At 33.5% G+C, this 13,752-nt stretch overlaps 1 protein-coding gene and 1 non-coding gene across 5 annotated transcripts in view; both read right to left on the bottom strand.

The window, feature by feature from the left end:
• LOC134688377 (transient receptor potential cation channel subfamily A member 1 homolog) overlaps window positions 1-4,947 on the bottom strand; it is a 38,967-nt gene extending 34,020 nt beyond the window's left edge. The window contains exons 1-2 of one of the 4 annotated variants that reach the window (XM_063549053.1): window positions 4,725-4,947; window positions 702-989 (exon numbers count right to left, since the gene is read on the bottom strand). In XM_063549053.1, the coding sequence (XP_063405123.1) occupies window positions 702-989; window positions 4,725-4,844 (408 nt within the window). In that variant the 5' untranslated portion in view covers window positions 4,845-4,947. Of the gene's footprint in view, window positions 1-701; window positions 990-1,949; window positions 2,253-4,724 lie in introns of those variants that run through there. The other 3 variants (XM_063549054.1, XM_063549055.1, XM_063549056.1) reach the window with 3 other exon arrangements.
• Window positions 4,948-13,289: 8,342 nt separating this feature from the next.
• On the bottom strand, window positions 13,290-13,372 carry Trnac-gca (transfer RNA cysteine (anticodon GCA)). The gene has a single exon. It is a non-coding gene; the product is annotated as a tRNA-Cys (tRNA).
• Window positions 13,373-13,752: the final 380 nt, after the last annotated feature.

The following is a 13,752-nucleotide window of genomic DNA, read 5'->3' as shown; positions in this document are numbered from 1 at the left end:
AGTCAGCATATTAGCAGTGAACAATTACATACATTGTACAATGTACCAATCCATGTACACAACTTATTGAATGCTTCTTTATAGCTAGATATGACTTATCAACAGGACAGGTGTCACTAGAAAAGCAGGAACTGCTAGTCCTTTCGTAGAACATGAGTTCAGTCCACATGGTACATGTTTGGTGGGGTTAATGTTGCCTTTTTCTACTTTCTGTAAGTGGTCCATGTTTGGTGGGGTTAGTGTTGCCCTATTTTCTACTTTCTGTTAGTGGTCCATGTTTGGTGGGGTTAGTGTTGCCCTATTTTCTACTTTCTGTTAGTGGTCCATGTTTGGTGGGGTTAGTGTTGCCCTATTTTCTACTTTCTGTTAGTGGTCCATGTTTGGTGGGGTTAGTGTTGCCCTATTTTCTGTTGGTGTGTTGTGTTTACTAGACTGTTTTTACATTTTTCCCCATGTTTTCAACAAATCAATAAAACATCACAGAATAAAAAGGGTATTTTTTCAGCTTTAACACAATAGTATAAAAACACAAGTTGTCTGCCCCTTTATCACCAACATGAAGGACTAGTCAAGTGTTTAGTCCTGTACTAGGTAGTTTGTATTTTTTTTTCCATATGTTCATATATCATGTAAATAGAAATAGGTTAACACAATGGTAACCAAATTAAATTACACCTAGTTTGACAGTTTTTTTAACTAACCTGATGAATTGGTATATTAGCTAATGCCTCTAAGTTTTTGTCATGTGACATATCTCTTGGCTTCATTCCCTCTGGGATATGTGAATCAGATGTGTGAATCTTTGGCACCTCAATGGCTTCCACTTCCTCTTCTTTCTTTGTTGGAAGAAGGTTGAACATTTCTTGATTTGGCTTTTCATTTCCATTTATACTTATATTTGTCTTGTAAGTCCCCGGAGGGGAACTATCATCACTCATTTTGTTCTGTAGTGGTGCAACAGAAGAGTCTCTTGTTGGTGAAAATGACTTCTGTAAAAAGTAAAGGATGTGATGGATAAAGGCTAAAACAAATTTTCATTTTGTACTTTGTTAACTTCTTGTCACCTTGCAAAAACAAATATGAATATGTAAACTGTCACGGAATAGAAATTCCTTCATAACTTAAGTTCCAAAAGGAAAAGATATTCTGGAATATTATTTCCACAGGAATAAATATTACAGTATATGTTCCTTACGGAATAAATGGTATAGAATATTTGTTCCATTAAGAATAGATATTATGGTAATGTTTGTAACAAAGTTTCCATTGGAACTTCTGTTTTCTGTTAGTATGCTGGTTAGGCGGAACAAATATATGTTGACAGGACTAATGATAGAATTTTCTTTTTTAAAATATTTTAGATTTAGACTGTTGAGAAATATGTTCTAAAAGTTATAAGTGCATGATTTTTTCTAAAAATGGATGGAATGCAGGTGGATGTCAGAAGCTGGAGGTAGGCTACATCTTCTGCAGGAACGGAATAATGGCCCATCAAAATCTAAACATTATTTCATCTTTCTGAAACACAAAATGCATTTTACTTTTATATATCTAGTGGATGCGAGTCTTTGAAACTTTCCAAACTGCACAAGTAAGTCTGTACACAGAATAGTTTTTGAGGTGAAAATACAGACGTTTCATTCTTTGTTCAATTATAACCTTAAATAAACAAATTATACTTTCTTGTTTTCCATTGAAAGTGAAAGTAAAAAGAAAATACATGTATGTCATATGATAGAACAACACAATAACTGAGAGTAATTTGTTTTAATGCATCTAACCCCAATAACTCTTCATGGTTAATTACAAAATCGTCCTGGTAGTGCTTCTAATATTAGTCGCTGGACTCTTTAAAGAAACTGTAAATATAAAAGCACCTATATCCACCTGTCATTATCGTAAAAGAAATATATAAGATGCATAATACCTTTTAAGAACTGAAAAATTACCTATGCGTTTGTCTCAGCGTTCCTTATCTATTTCATCCAAACCCGGGTGTGGTTATTAACTTGTTTACAAACCGACTGTTGAACCGGTTGGGTGATTTTAGGTTCGCTTACTGGGATGGTTTAATCTGGACATAAAAAATATCCTGGTGCATATCAGCGTTTGCAATTATAAAATACGAATAAGAAATTATGACAATTATCACTTCGCATGAAATTATCTTACCTGATATCAGTTTCACGATTCCCCAAGTTTCATTTTTCGGTGTATTCACTGAATCGAGTCCAACTTGTCACGTGATAAAGTGACTTCCGAGGGAGCGCTTATTGTAAATATTTTGTGGCACAAATAATCAAATAAGTATAAGTTTTAGCTTTCCAAAAAGCTATAGACTCTTTTGCTCTACACTAACTTATGGTTATATGTGTGCATGTAGTTGTTAAATTAGTGTTTAAACTGTGGTATTTTCAGATATTGACTGATATAAATGGACGTACTTTAAGAGAGTGCGTTATACACCCATGCTTTTAAAAGATTTAAATTTCTTGTTGAAAACAGAGACATATTATATTAGATCTATATGTCTCTGTTGAAAATTAAAATAATAGTATGAATTTTACACCGTACACTGGAGGTGGGCATATATTGTCAGAAGTAATGATATACAGATAATGACCTCGATAATGCATCATGAAAACTACAATAAAGTATAGCTTGCATCAATTATTTCATAAACATTCAATGGCCATTACATAATTAATCCCATTCTTATTACGTTATAAATCGTTGACTATAATAGCTTTATTTGTAGATATGCAGTTACTGCCTTGAAACTGAAAATATTGTGTTATTAAACGTCTTTTCCGTAATGAAACTTTGTTTAATTTCTTTTCTGCGCCATTTCAGTGTTATTCATTGATAGGTACATGTACTATGATATCGGTAAAAAGGGATGGAATGAGATTTCACAAATCTAGTTAAAACCAGGACATTAGTATACAGTGGTGGATCCAGTTATTTAAAAAGGGGGGTTCACACCCCCCCCCCCTTTTGAATCCGCGAATGGTATATATTATTTCTAGTATATCTTTTTCAAATAAACCAACATCATATATTATCTTGTTGAGCTCTGAACATCGAAAAGACGATGAAACACAAATGATATGAGTTGACATTGCATGGCGTTTACAACTGCTATAGAGAGGAGCATGGGTCAATACATATTCCTATGATTGACGAAAAAAGGATTTTGACAACTGAATGAAAAAGAGAAGAAAGATATCAAAAAGACAATACCATGGCATACAAACACAAACGAATGACAAACAACAGTCAACAACACCTGAGACTATTGTTACACATGTATTATAGCAGTCTCAGACGGAACACGCCACCGACAACTGTACAAACAACAGTCTACGAATCCTGAGACTATTCATGCTATTGTAACACATGTATTAAAGCAGTCTCAGACGGAACACGCCACCGAAAACTGGACAAACAACTGTCTACGAAACCTGAGACTATTGTAACACATGTAGTAAAGCAGTCTCAGACGGAACACGCAACCGACAACTGGACAAACAACAGTCTACGAAACCTGAGACTATTGGAACACATGTATTAAAGCAGTCTCAGACGGAACACGCCACCGAAAACTGGACAAACAACAGTCTACGAAACCTGAGACTATTGGAACACATGTATTAAAGCAGTCTCAGACGGAACACGCCACCGAAAACTGGACAAACAACTGTCTACGAAACCTGAGACTATTGGAACACATGTATTAAAGCAGTCTCAGACGGAACACGCCACCGAAAACTGGACAAACAACAGTCTACGAAACCTGAGACTATTGTAACACATGTATTAAAGCAGTCTCAGACGGAACGCGCCACCGAAAACTTGACAAACAACAGTCTATGAAACCTGAGACTATTGGAACACATGTATTAAAGCAGTCTCAGACGGAACGCGCCACCGAAAACTGGACAAACAACAGTCTATGAAACCTGAGACTATTGTTACACATGTATTATAGCAGTCTCAGACGGAACACCCTACCGACAACTGTACAAACAACAGTCTACGAATCCTGAGACTATTCATGATATTGTAACACATGTATTAAAGCAGTCTCAGACGGAACACGCCACCGAAAACTGGACAAAAAACAGTCTACGAAACCTGAGACTATTGTTACACATGAATGTATTAAAGCAGTCTCTGACGGAACACGCCACCGAAAACTGAGGACTCAACATCAATCCCACAAAAAAATGGGGACTGTGTCCATGGGACATATGGTATAAGTTTCATTTATTTGAGGAAAATGTAGAGAATGGAATCAGATTTTGGGACGTACGGACGGAAGTACCTACAGACAGACAAGGGTAAAACTTACTGCCTCCTCCGCCACGGCGTAAGAGTAAGTGTAACGGATGCAACATCGATAATGTCAATGTACGGTCGCAAAAATAGAATTTGAAACTCCATAAAATAACTGCTCCCTTTAAAGAATGTGATATAAACATAGAATTCCAGGTTACATAGTAATATCATAACATTTCACAATAACAGATGAACGGTGATATATTACGAAATTTACCATGCATTTAGCATGAATAGGATGTTCATTATTAACCATTTCAAGTGATGAATGTTAACTATTTGGTATTTTGAAATTTTTACTAGGACATTAAATTTATCTTTATAAATTGATTAAGTAAACGTTCTATTTTTCATGTTTATCAATGTACATGTTTTAGTCAAACCTTTTGCTTCTTCTTTTTCCTTTTCTTCTTTTTACGCTCTGGTTCGTTTGTAGCCGGATTTTCTTCACATTTTTCTGGTGCAACAATTGATGTGTTGAGAGGTGGAAGTTTAATATCCATATCTCATATATATTTTTCCATTTGACATTTTTAAAAGGAAAGTTATTTAAAGTTGTTTAAAATCCTTTTGAAACATGTAAACATGATTAGCTTAATGGTTGTCAACCAACCATATTTCCCTTGAAATATTTATATGTTGTGATTTCTAATTATTGATTTATGCTGGGACATGTAAATAAATCCAGAATATACTGAGTACTATTCCAAGATTTGAGGTATAAATTAAACATGTTAAACATGATAAAAATTATTTTGTGAAAGTGTACCAAAGCAGATCTCCACTAGCATGACTAACCCTGTAATAATCACGTTTGTGTAATATGGTGCTTCAAAAACTATGATGTGCAGCTTTTTTAATATTTTTTTTTTGCTCAACTTGCACAAAGGAGCTATTGTCATTTATTGACGTCCGTCATCCTGTCGTCCGTTATCATTTTGTAAAATATTCCCTTCTGAAATCACTTTGCAAAACTGAACCACACAAATATTAAATGTTCTTGTGGTAATTAGTTTGGAATAATAAAAATGTAAATATGCCAGATGATGCTTGTCGGATATATATATAGGTGAACGAAAAAGGATTCTTAGAGTAGATACTTTCTTTTAAACGTACTTATATAATAATTCGTTATACAAACAGCACGTACAACCTTCACCAGTGATGCTACAAGCGATACACAACATCAACATTTAACTCAAAATTTTATATCCTACACATGTCATATTGGTTTTATTCTTTTCTTTGCTCTTTTTTCATTCAGCTTATACTCGCGCCGATTAAGAGATTGAGATACGATTTTAAACCTGTCTTTTGTTAAAGGCCATATGTTGTCCTTTATAAGTCCGTTCAATGTCTTTCTGATTGTATTATACTGATATATGTTTTGAATGTGCTGTCTCTTTGACATATTATATCAAAGCTCTATCATGCTCCTATTTTCTACCTTCCCCCCCGTTATATTCACAAATCTCTCTCCGTAGGCCCACTCCTATATGAAGAGGTTATCATTGAACCGGTGTTGATCTTAGATGTTATGCATAATAAAGCTTCCATTCAAATATAAACATTCTACTAGTATCTATATGCAGAAACCATCTTTTTATCGTCTTATGTACGGTATTTTCTCTCTCCCCTCAATCCATTTACGGCTTGAATGACCTGGCTAGTGTACAATTCAATTGATAAGAATAGAAAATTGATCAACTTTCAAAAATGCGCGTAATCAACGATTAAAAACAATTTTCTATGCTGTTAACAGCGATACTCATTATAGTCCAGCAACTAAGTCCAATATTTTGGGACAATTGATCACTTTTAAAAGTTTTTGGTAAAAGCATGAAACTTTGCACAGTGTAAGTTATGATCCTTATAAAATAAAACATTTTTGCCCATGATATGGCGCTATTAATTAAGGGCATACGATACAGTTTTGAACCTGTATTTACAAGATGATGAAAATTTGCATATAGGCTATTTTTTACCTGATTAGATCAAATATGTAATAAAAAATATACCTTCATGTGCTACTTTTTGAGTAAAATGAGGTCAAAATTTTGTATATTTGCTCAAAATTCAGATTTGTGTCCGTATTTTCTTTTCCGAAAGAAAGACACAACTTTTTTGTTTTAAAAGATAAACACGAATTGTTTTTTTGTTTTAATACTCGGTAATTTCTGTATATTATAAGTATCATTAAAAATTATGCAATTTTTATTCCGAAATAACTCTATATTTATCAAATGTTCATGATTAGAGGAAAAAACGTCATTTTTTGCTGCATGTTTATCAAAAATAAAAAAAATTGCGCTAGTTACAGTTTTATAAAATTTGGGTCACAGAATATCTCCTTGCAAAATGAAACAAATTGCGAGTGCAAATTGCTGTTTTAAAAAATAGAGGTCCATGCACTCGTTTTCAAATTGAATCAGTTTGAATGGTAAAATCAGTCGAAAAATGCATCTTTTCCTGATATGCCGTAGTTTGACGTCGCGAAAATAACATTTTACGTTAGCAACGTCATTACCTTCCCTGTAACTGTATCGTATGCCCTTAAATTTCACAATGGCCGCCGACAGTCGTGATGCAGAGTCATAAACTGTAGTATAATTTATCATTTGAAAAAGGGATAAAACTTTGCAGATAGCTAGTTTTTATGATAATTAATCTTTTCTGAATATAGTACAATCAAAAATATTCCATAATGCCCGCCAATTTCGAAATGGCCACCAACAGTCATGTGGCAGAGTCCAAAACACAAAACTTTGCACTTTGCTACATGAAGTTATGGTGCTAATTAATCTTTATAGTTGATAAGAAGGCGTAAAATACATACGAAACAAAGCTACACATTATCGAGCCCATGCCCTGTAAATTGTTTATTTTAGACTTTTAAATAAAATGGGAAATATGGATTGTATTAATAATAAGGAATACTGAAAATGTGGATGAAAGATCTTCAGTTCTGAGACGCAAATTCCAGTTGAAGATTTATATCAAATATGAGAATTTAAGTCAAATCGGTGAACATGAATTTGACTGCTAGTGCCCCTTTAAAGTTCCTGTATTTTTAAGTTCTCATGACAGTTCTTGTCTGGTTCCCTTTTCCTATATACATGTATAGGATTAGGAAATTTGCTCCAACGTTTTTTTTATTGGTTTAAACATTCACTATATTTATTAAAGTAACTTTTTTGAACATAGAAATACTATTGGTACACTTGTAAATCAATTTGCCTTCCTTTTTCTGAATAAATTGGTCATAATCATAATTGACCCTTATTATTGACCTATAAAGAATATCTCATCAACTTTGTTGACCAGAAGCCATTCAACGTACTAAATTTATAAGGTTAATATTAGAAAAATACAATTGAAAAATATATACCTGCAAATGACAATTGAAAACCTTTTATCAGTTTGAATAATTTACTTGGCACTCGAAAATTAAAACAACAAAATAGACAGTACTAGTTGACAGTAACTGGTATTTTGTTTTCTTATTAAAACTTACCAATGGTTTAAGTCGCCTGCCATTCATGTCTACACATTTTTTTTTAACTTTACATCAGCGTTGTCAATAACACAAAGAAAATCAATATTAAATGTTATACATAGAACTAAATAGGTAGGTATTGATCTACAGGTAAATACTGCTGAGGAGAAAGATGATGTTCTATTTATACAGTGTTATAGGTACTATTGATAATTGCTGATATGATGAATTTTGACAAATGAGTATTCTGTACATATTCATCATAAAAAAAATAATGTGCAACGTAGGAAAATATGAAACATGAGTTGTTACACTGCAGGTAAAGAAAAATGCAAAAGGGAAGCATATATATTTTCCTACATTAACAAGTGTGGACACATATATATCAGTGTGGATAGTATTTTTGGATGTTGGACAGTGTTGGTGACATAGAGAGTTCTCTGGTTTTCCCCCAATAAGTTTCCATGTTGAGTTGTGATGCACAGTGAACGCCAACTCGTACCAAACACTAAATATACATTGTCTTTTATTTAATATTAAGTTTTAATGTTCAAAACTGTCGCGAAGGAAACAATAATTTAAATCAGTCCCAACCTTTTATAGATTTTATTTAGATATCAATTGCTATTAATATCAAATTTGCAATTGGCCAAAATACTAAGGCTGCTTCGTTTAAATACTATGTACGTTCCTGTAATTAAATTTTGTGCATTTCAAACTTTGAATTCAGGAATTTGGGGAATTTCCTTTAACATTTAGAATAATTTCTTTTTGGATACATTTATATTTCTTAACAATGATCCTTAAGCTTTAAGGGAACACAGCTAGCTGAGTGGTCTCCAACGCTGCAGACTACTAACACAAAGGTTCCTGGTTCGATTCCCGTTTGGGATGAAAATTTCAGGAACTCAATTGTCGGCTCTCCCTTGACACCATCTGCGAGGATGTTCTTGAGGAAACGATGATAGTCAGTCGAAAGGGGACGATAAATGGCTGCCCCGTGTTAAGAGAGAGCCATATCTCTTGCACGTTAAAGACACCCTTGTAGATTTCGAAAAAGAGTCTACAAAGTGGAAAGGGATTGATATAAGTTGCAAAAAATTGTTTCCCAATCCACTATAAATAAATATGTTTAATATGCGACATGGCATCAAAGAACCTGCAAGCTTGTTATATTTGTATGGTTCTTTTTGTGTTCCTTTGGGGTGTTCATTTCTTATTTGGGTATGTCTAAAAAAAATTGTAAAAATTTTCAGGATCTCCCAAGTATCTCAAGTAAAAGATTTTATTTAAATGTTGGAAGTGTTTTTATCAATCTATATTATGTTTTAAAGCCAAATACCAATATAGATTATCTTAACTCCTACAAACTGATACACATTCTTTTAGATTTGAACAAGACTGGCGGTAAAAAGAATTGAAAAATGACACTTACTTACATTACCAGTATATATGTTAAAGTCAATGATTATTTTCTTCTTCAGGAGACAACACACATGTTTAAAACCACCTGAAATTTGTGCTTTTTATGCCCTTTTTAAAGGCTATATGTTTCCTGGTCTGTTCGTCCTTCCGTCCGTTCGTCCGAGACGTCTTTTAAGTACCTTGGGTATTTGTGTTAGACATGTATATATCAACGTGGCATATATTTAAATGAATATGAAGGGAATATGACAAAGAGGATCGGAGGAGAACTTGTGACAACTGTGAAATATTAATATGCATGTTTATGTACATATACATGTAATTTTTTCAGATGATGTTGATTGTAGTCTTCCTGTTATTTTCTGAGATTTGACCTTTTAATTTTAAGTTGTAACATGACCAAGATTTAATGTCATTACAACCATGACTACGATGATTAACCAACGGATGATATATTGCAATTCTACAATGTAACAACAACACACCAAATACTGTTGACTTTATCACTATTACTGGTATCCCTCAAACTGAACTAATCAGATTCAGCATATAAATTAATCAATGATTTTTTGTGTCAGAACCCCTTATATATACCAATAGAATGAGATATGCAAATGACCCTCTAACTGTAGTACACTTCATACCACGTATCATTGACCTCGCTTAAGTGTTCATTGCTATATCCTGTAATTTAACCTTATTTGGCACTTTAGTTGATCTCATACACCGTTGGCTTTTATTTTCTTAGAAAGAGGAAAAGATAATTGTGAACATTTAAGAGGAATACACACACAGTAATTTTTATGTTCTAATGGAATCTGGATAACAGAAGGCTTTAAATGAGTTGCAGCAAATATATGGTTGTGATATGTTTGTTTACTATATGACTCTCTGTGGAGCGGATGGAATTGAATGTAGATGCATTTAAAATTTTATTCTAAACTCTACACATAAAAAGTTCAAACGTACTTGTATGTCTATATTATTTTAAAAGATCCTCAATGATAGATAATTCAGCTGATCTGTAAAAATTCCATCTTCATGCCTTATATATCATGTACTGTGTTACAATGCTAGATAAAATTTGACAAGGAAAGGTAACACCAGGCCACCGAAAGCTTGATTTTTGTAGAGTCTAGGTGGTCAAGTGGTCTAGCGTATCGGTCATAGTGCAAAACGATTTGGTGCCACGATATCTCAGTAGCATAAGTTAGAATCCGAGCGAGGGAAGAAAAAAAATTGTACCGCAAATTTACAGATCTAACATCGTTGGGCTGATATTTAGAGGAAGAAATAAAACTATAAGAAAATGTGTATTTCCATTAAATTGGCTCTCGATAACATAGTACATTATAAGACAATAACAAAAAGAAAGAAAAAAAACAATAATGGTCTAGTATACATACAGTTATAAATATATCTGTTATTTGTACTAAATCTGGCTGAATGTCGCACAGCTCATTGCAATCAATTATATAAGTACCAGTCTTTATCGACTGGAAAATCGCATGTCTGACTCCGTACAGAACATCTTCATTGGCACTATTACAGCCAAACTTGATCGATTGATCAAACAAAAACAAGTCACGCGTACATACTTTGAATAGTATATGTAAATATGTCCAAGGATACTCAATTAGTTACATCTGTCCGACAAATATAAAAAAGAAGATGTGGTATGATTGCCAATGATACAACTGTCCACCATAGACCAAAATGGCACAGACATTAACAACTATAGGTAACCGTACGGCCTTTAACAACAATGAGCAAAGCCCATACCGCATAGTCAGCTATAAAAGGCCCCAGTATGACAATGTCAAAAATTCAAACGAGAAAACTAACTTAAAAACATGACCTTTTGCAAAGCCAAGTTACAGGTATGGACATATTGTAGATCCATAAATGTGTATATGTATATAACATATTAGTAATATTTAGTTTGCTTTAAATTTACTGATAACAAAATCAATATGTATACCAATAAAAACAATAGTCAATGATATTATTACAGTGTTGAATTGGTAACCTTTTAGATCAAGTTTATTAAAAGGAGCGATAAGTTTACAAGGATCCTTTCTAAATTTCCGGTCACGGTTAAAAACATTTCAGTAAAAATGAGGCTGTGTTATCCCGTTCGAAATAAGTTTTCTACAGGTACAGCCAAACTTCAAAACCAAATCTTTATATCTATGGAAAAATTTAGTAAATATTTTAAATAATTTAGGGTTACGATATCCCTGTTATCCCTGATAATTTACCAGTTATACATACATGTAGATTGCGTTCGTTAAAATCAAAAACGTCACAACAGACACGGGCATAGCGAACGAGCTGTGAAATATAAACATCTTCAGATTGTGCCAAAGGAACATCACCATCTAAAAAAGGAAAATTAACAATAGGGAACGAAAAATCGTCCCTTTTGTCGTAAATTTTAGTGTGGAGTTTCCCGTTTGAACCGAAATATCTAAATCAAGGAAAGGACAGTTATTACCGAATGAATTTGACTTATTTAAAGTAAGTTCATTGGAGTAAATTTCAGCAGTATATTGAGAAAATTCTTGATTATTTAACGAAAAAATAACATCAAGATAACGAAACTGTGATTCGTAACAGTACAAAAACAAGTCTGCTATTAAAGGGGCACAATTAGTGACCATGGGGATATCTACAACCTGTCGATAAACTTTGTTGCCGAAACGTACATAAATATCATAAATCTCATCACACCTCCAATAAGAATATCTAGCATATTTACCTTTCTCATTAGAGAAGAAGGCTTTAAATGAGTTGCAGCAAATATATGGTTGTGATATGTTTATTTACTATATGACTCTCTATGGAGCGGAGGGAATTGAATGTAGATGCATTTAAAATTTCATTCTTAAGAACGTCTGTGTACTATATACGGCATACCACCACCACATTGTTGGCTGCTTTGTAAGCCGGTACAAACACAAACCGCTTTGAAAGTTTATTGAAGTTTATTTCTTATTCTGGAAATAGGTGTATTTTGTAATTTACTTCTAAATTATTCTCAAAAATCTTATCCACCACATTCATACATTTATTTAAATTAGAATCAAGTGATTTTTTATCAGATTTCCCCCGTTTTCACCACTTTTAGAAACCAGAAAAGAGCATCTTTGGTGACTTGAGGTAACTCTTTCCAATCTATTTTAGATGGAGGACGATATTTTGGTCCTTTTTTCATTTTTTTGACCTCTCTGTCCTGGATTACAAGGATATTGAAGTCTCCTGTAATAACATGGCTATAGGAAACATATTTAAACTTCGACGATTCCGTTTCACGTTAACGGAGTATTATTATCTAAAATTCGATCACGTCTGATGTAACCGACGTATAATTAAAAATGAAACTTCTACTACTGCTGTGTGTTTTTTTATGTGCATGACATTATAGGTGGTTCTATGTTATCAAAATAGGGGGGTATAAAGTTTTGAACGGTAGAGTCATTAAATATACTAGATAAATTGATAAAATCAATACCTATGTTAATATATTCAATTTTCAGAAAATGACGTTAGTCCTTATGAGTGTAAAAACGACGAGGATCAGAGGGGAATAATCGAGTATCCGTTTGGACACATTTCCATATGTTATATTAAAATTTTGAAGTTGTTATAGAAAAATTATGAATTGCCAAAGACAAAATTTTAATATAACACATATACTATTCAAAGAATATACGCGTGACGTGTTGTTTTTTTTATCAATCGATCAAGTTTGGCTGTAATAGTGCCAACGAAGTTTTTTTCTGTACGGAGACGCAATTTTTCAATGATGACAGAAAGCTAAGAGCTTGTATTCATCAACAAATCAGGATCAGCCTATGAGTGTAAAAATAAGAACGACGAGGATAAGAGCGATTTTGGACTGAAATATGACGATTAGTAAATCAGGAGTACCCGGGAATCTCTCAATCTGCAGTTGAATGCTTTACCATTTCACTGGTCTTACGTTTTGTTCTAATCGTTGGGAAAGTGAATGTAAAAATAAGAACGACGAGGATGGGATTCGAACCCACGCGGGGAGACCCCAATGGATTTGCAGTCCATCGCCTGAAACCACTCGGCCACCTCGTCTTGAAGAAGCGTTTCTTAAATATGATTAACTTTCCTGTGACTAAGTCACGGAAATTGCTTGGTCTAAGCTTTAAATCATTTTTCACAACTTTTTTACTTTTTGGATCATACGAAACCATTTATTTATGATCGACGAAAAGGTGATTAAAGTTATCAGCTAGCATTGTCATAACATGTTTTCACTTTCACTTCATTCCTCGCAACCAATGTCAAATGATGCGACTTTGAGGTTAGAAAAACGCCCGTCCTCCACATTTGAATCCTAACTCTAGCTGAATGTTAAAGGGACGGGTGTCATTTATCGTGGTCTATACTTATAATATCCTTGGAGATGCAAACCGTTTCAAAATTGTAAAAGAATAGCTGTATTCATTTGCCGT

This window comes from Mytilus trossulus, chromosome 10, assembly GCF_036588685.1.
Source record: "Mytilus trossulus isolate FHL-02 chromosome 10, PNRI_Mtr1.1.1.hap1, whole genome shotgun sequence".
NCBI lineage: Eukaryota > Metazoa > Mollusca > Bivalvia > Mytilida > Mytilidae > Mytilus > Mytilus trossulus.
Note: the sequence above shows the minus strand (reverse complement) of the source record. Positions and strands in the feature narration are given on the sequence as shown.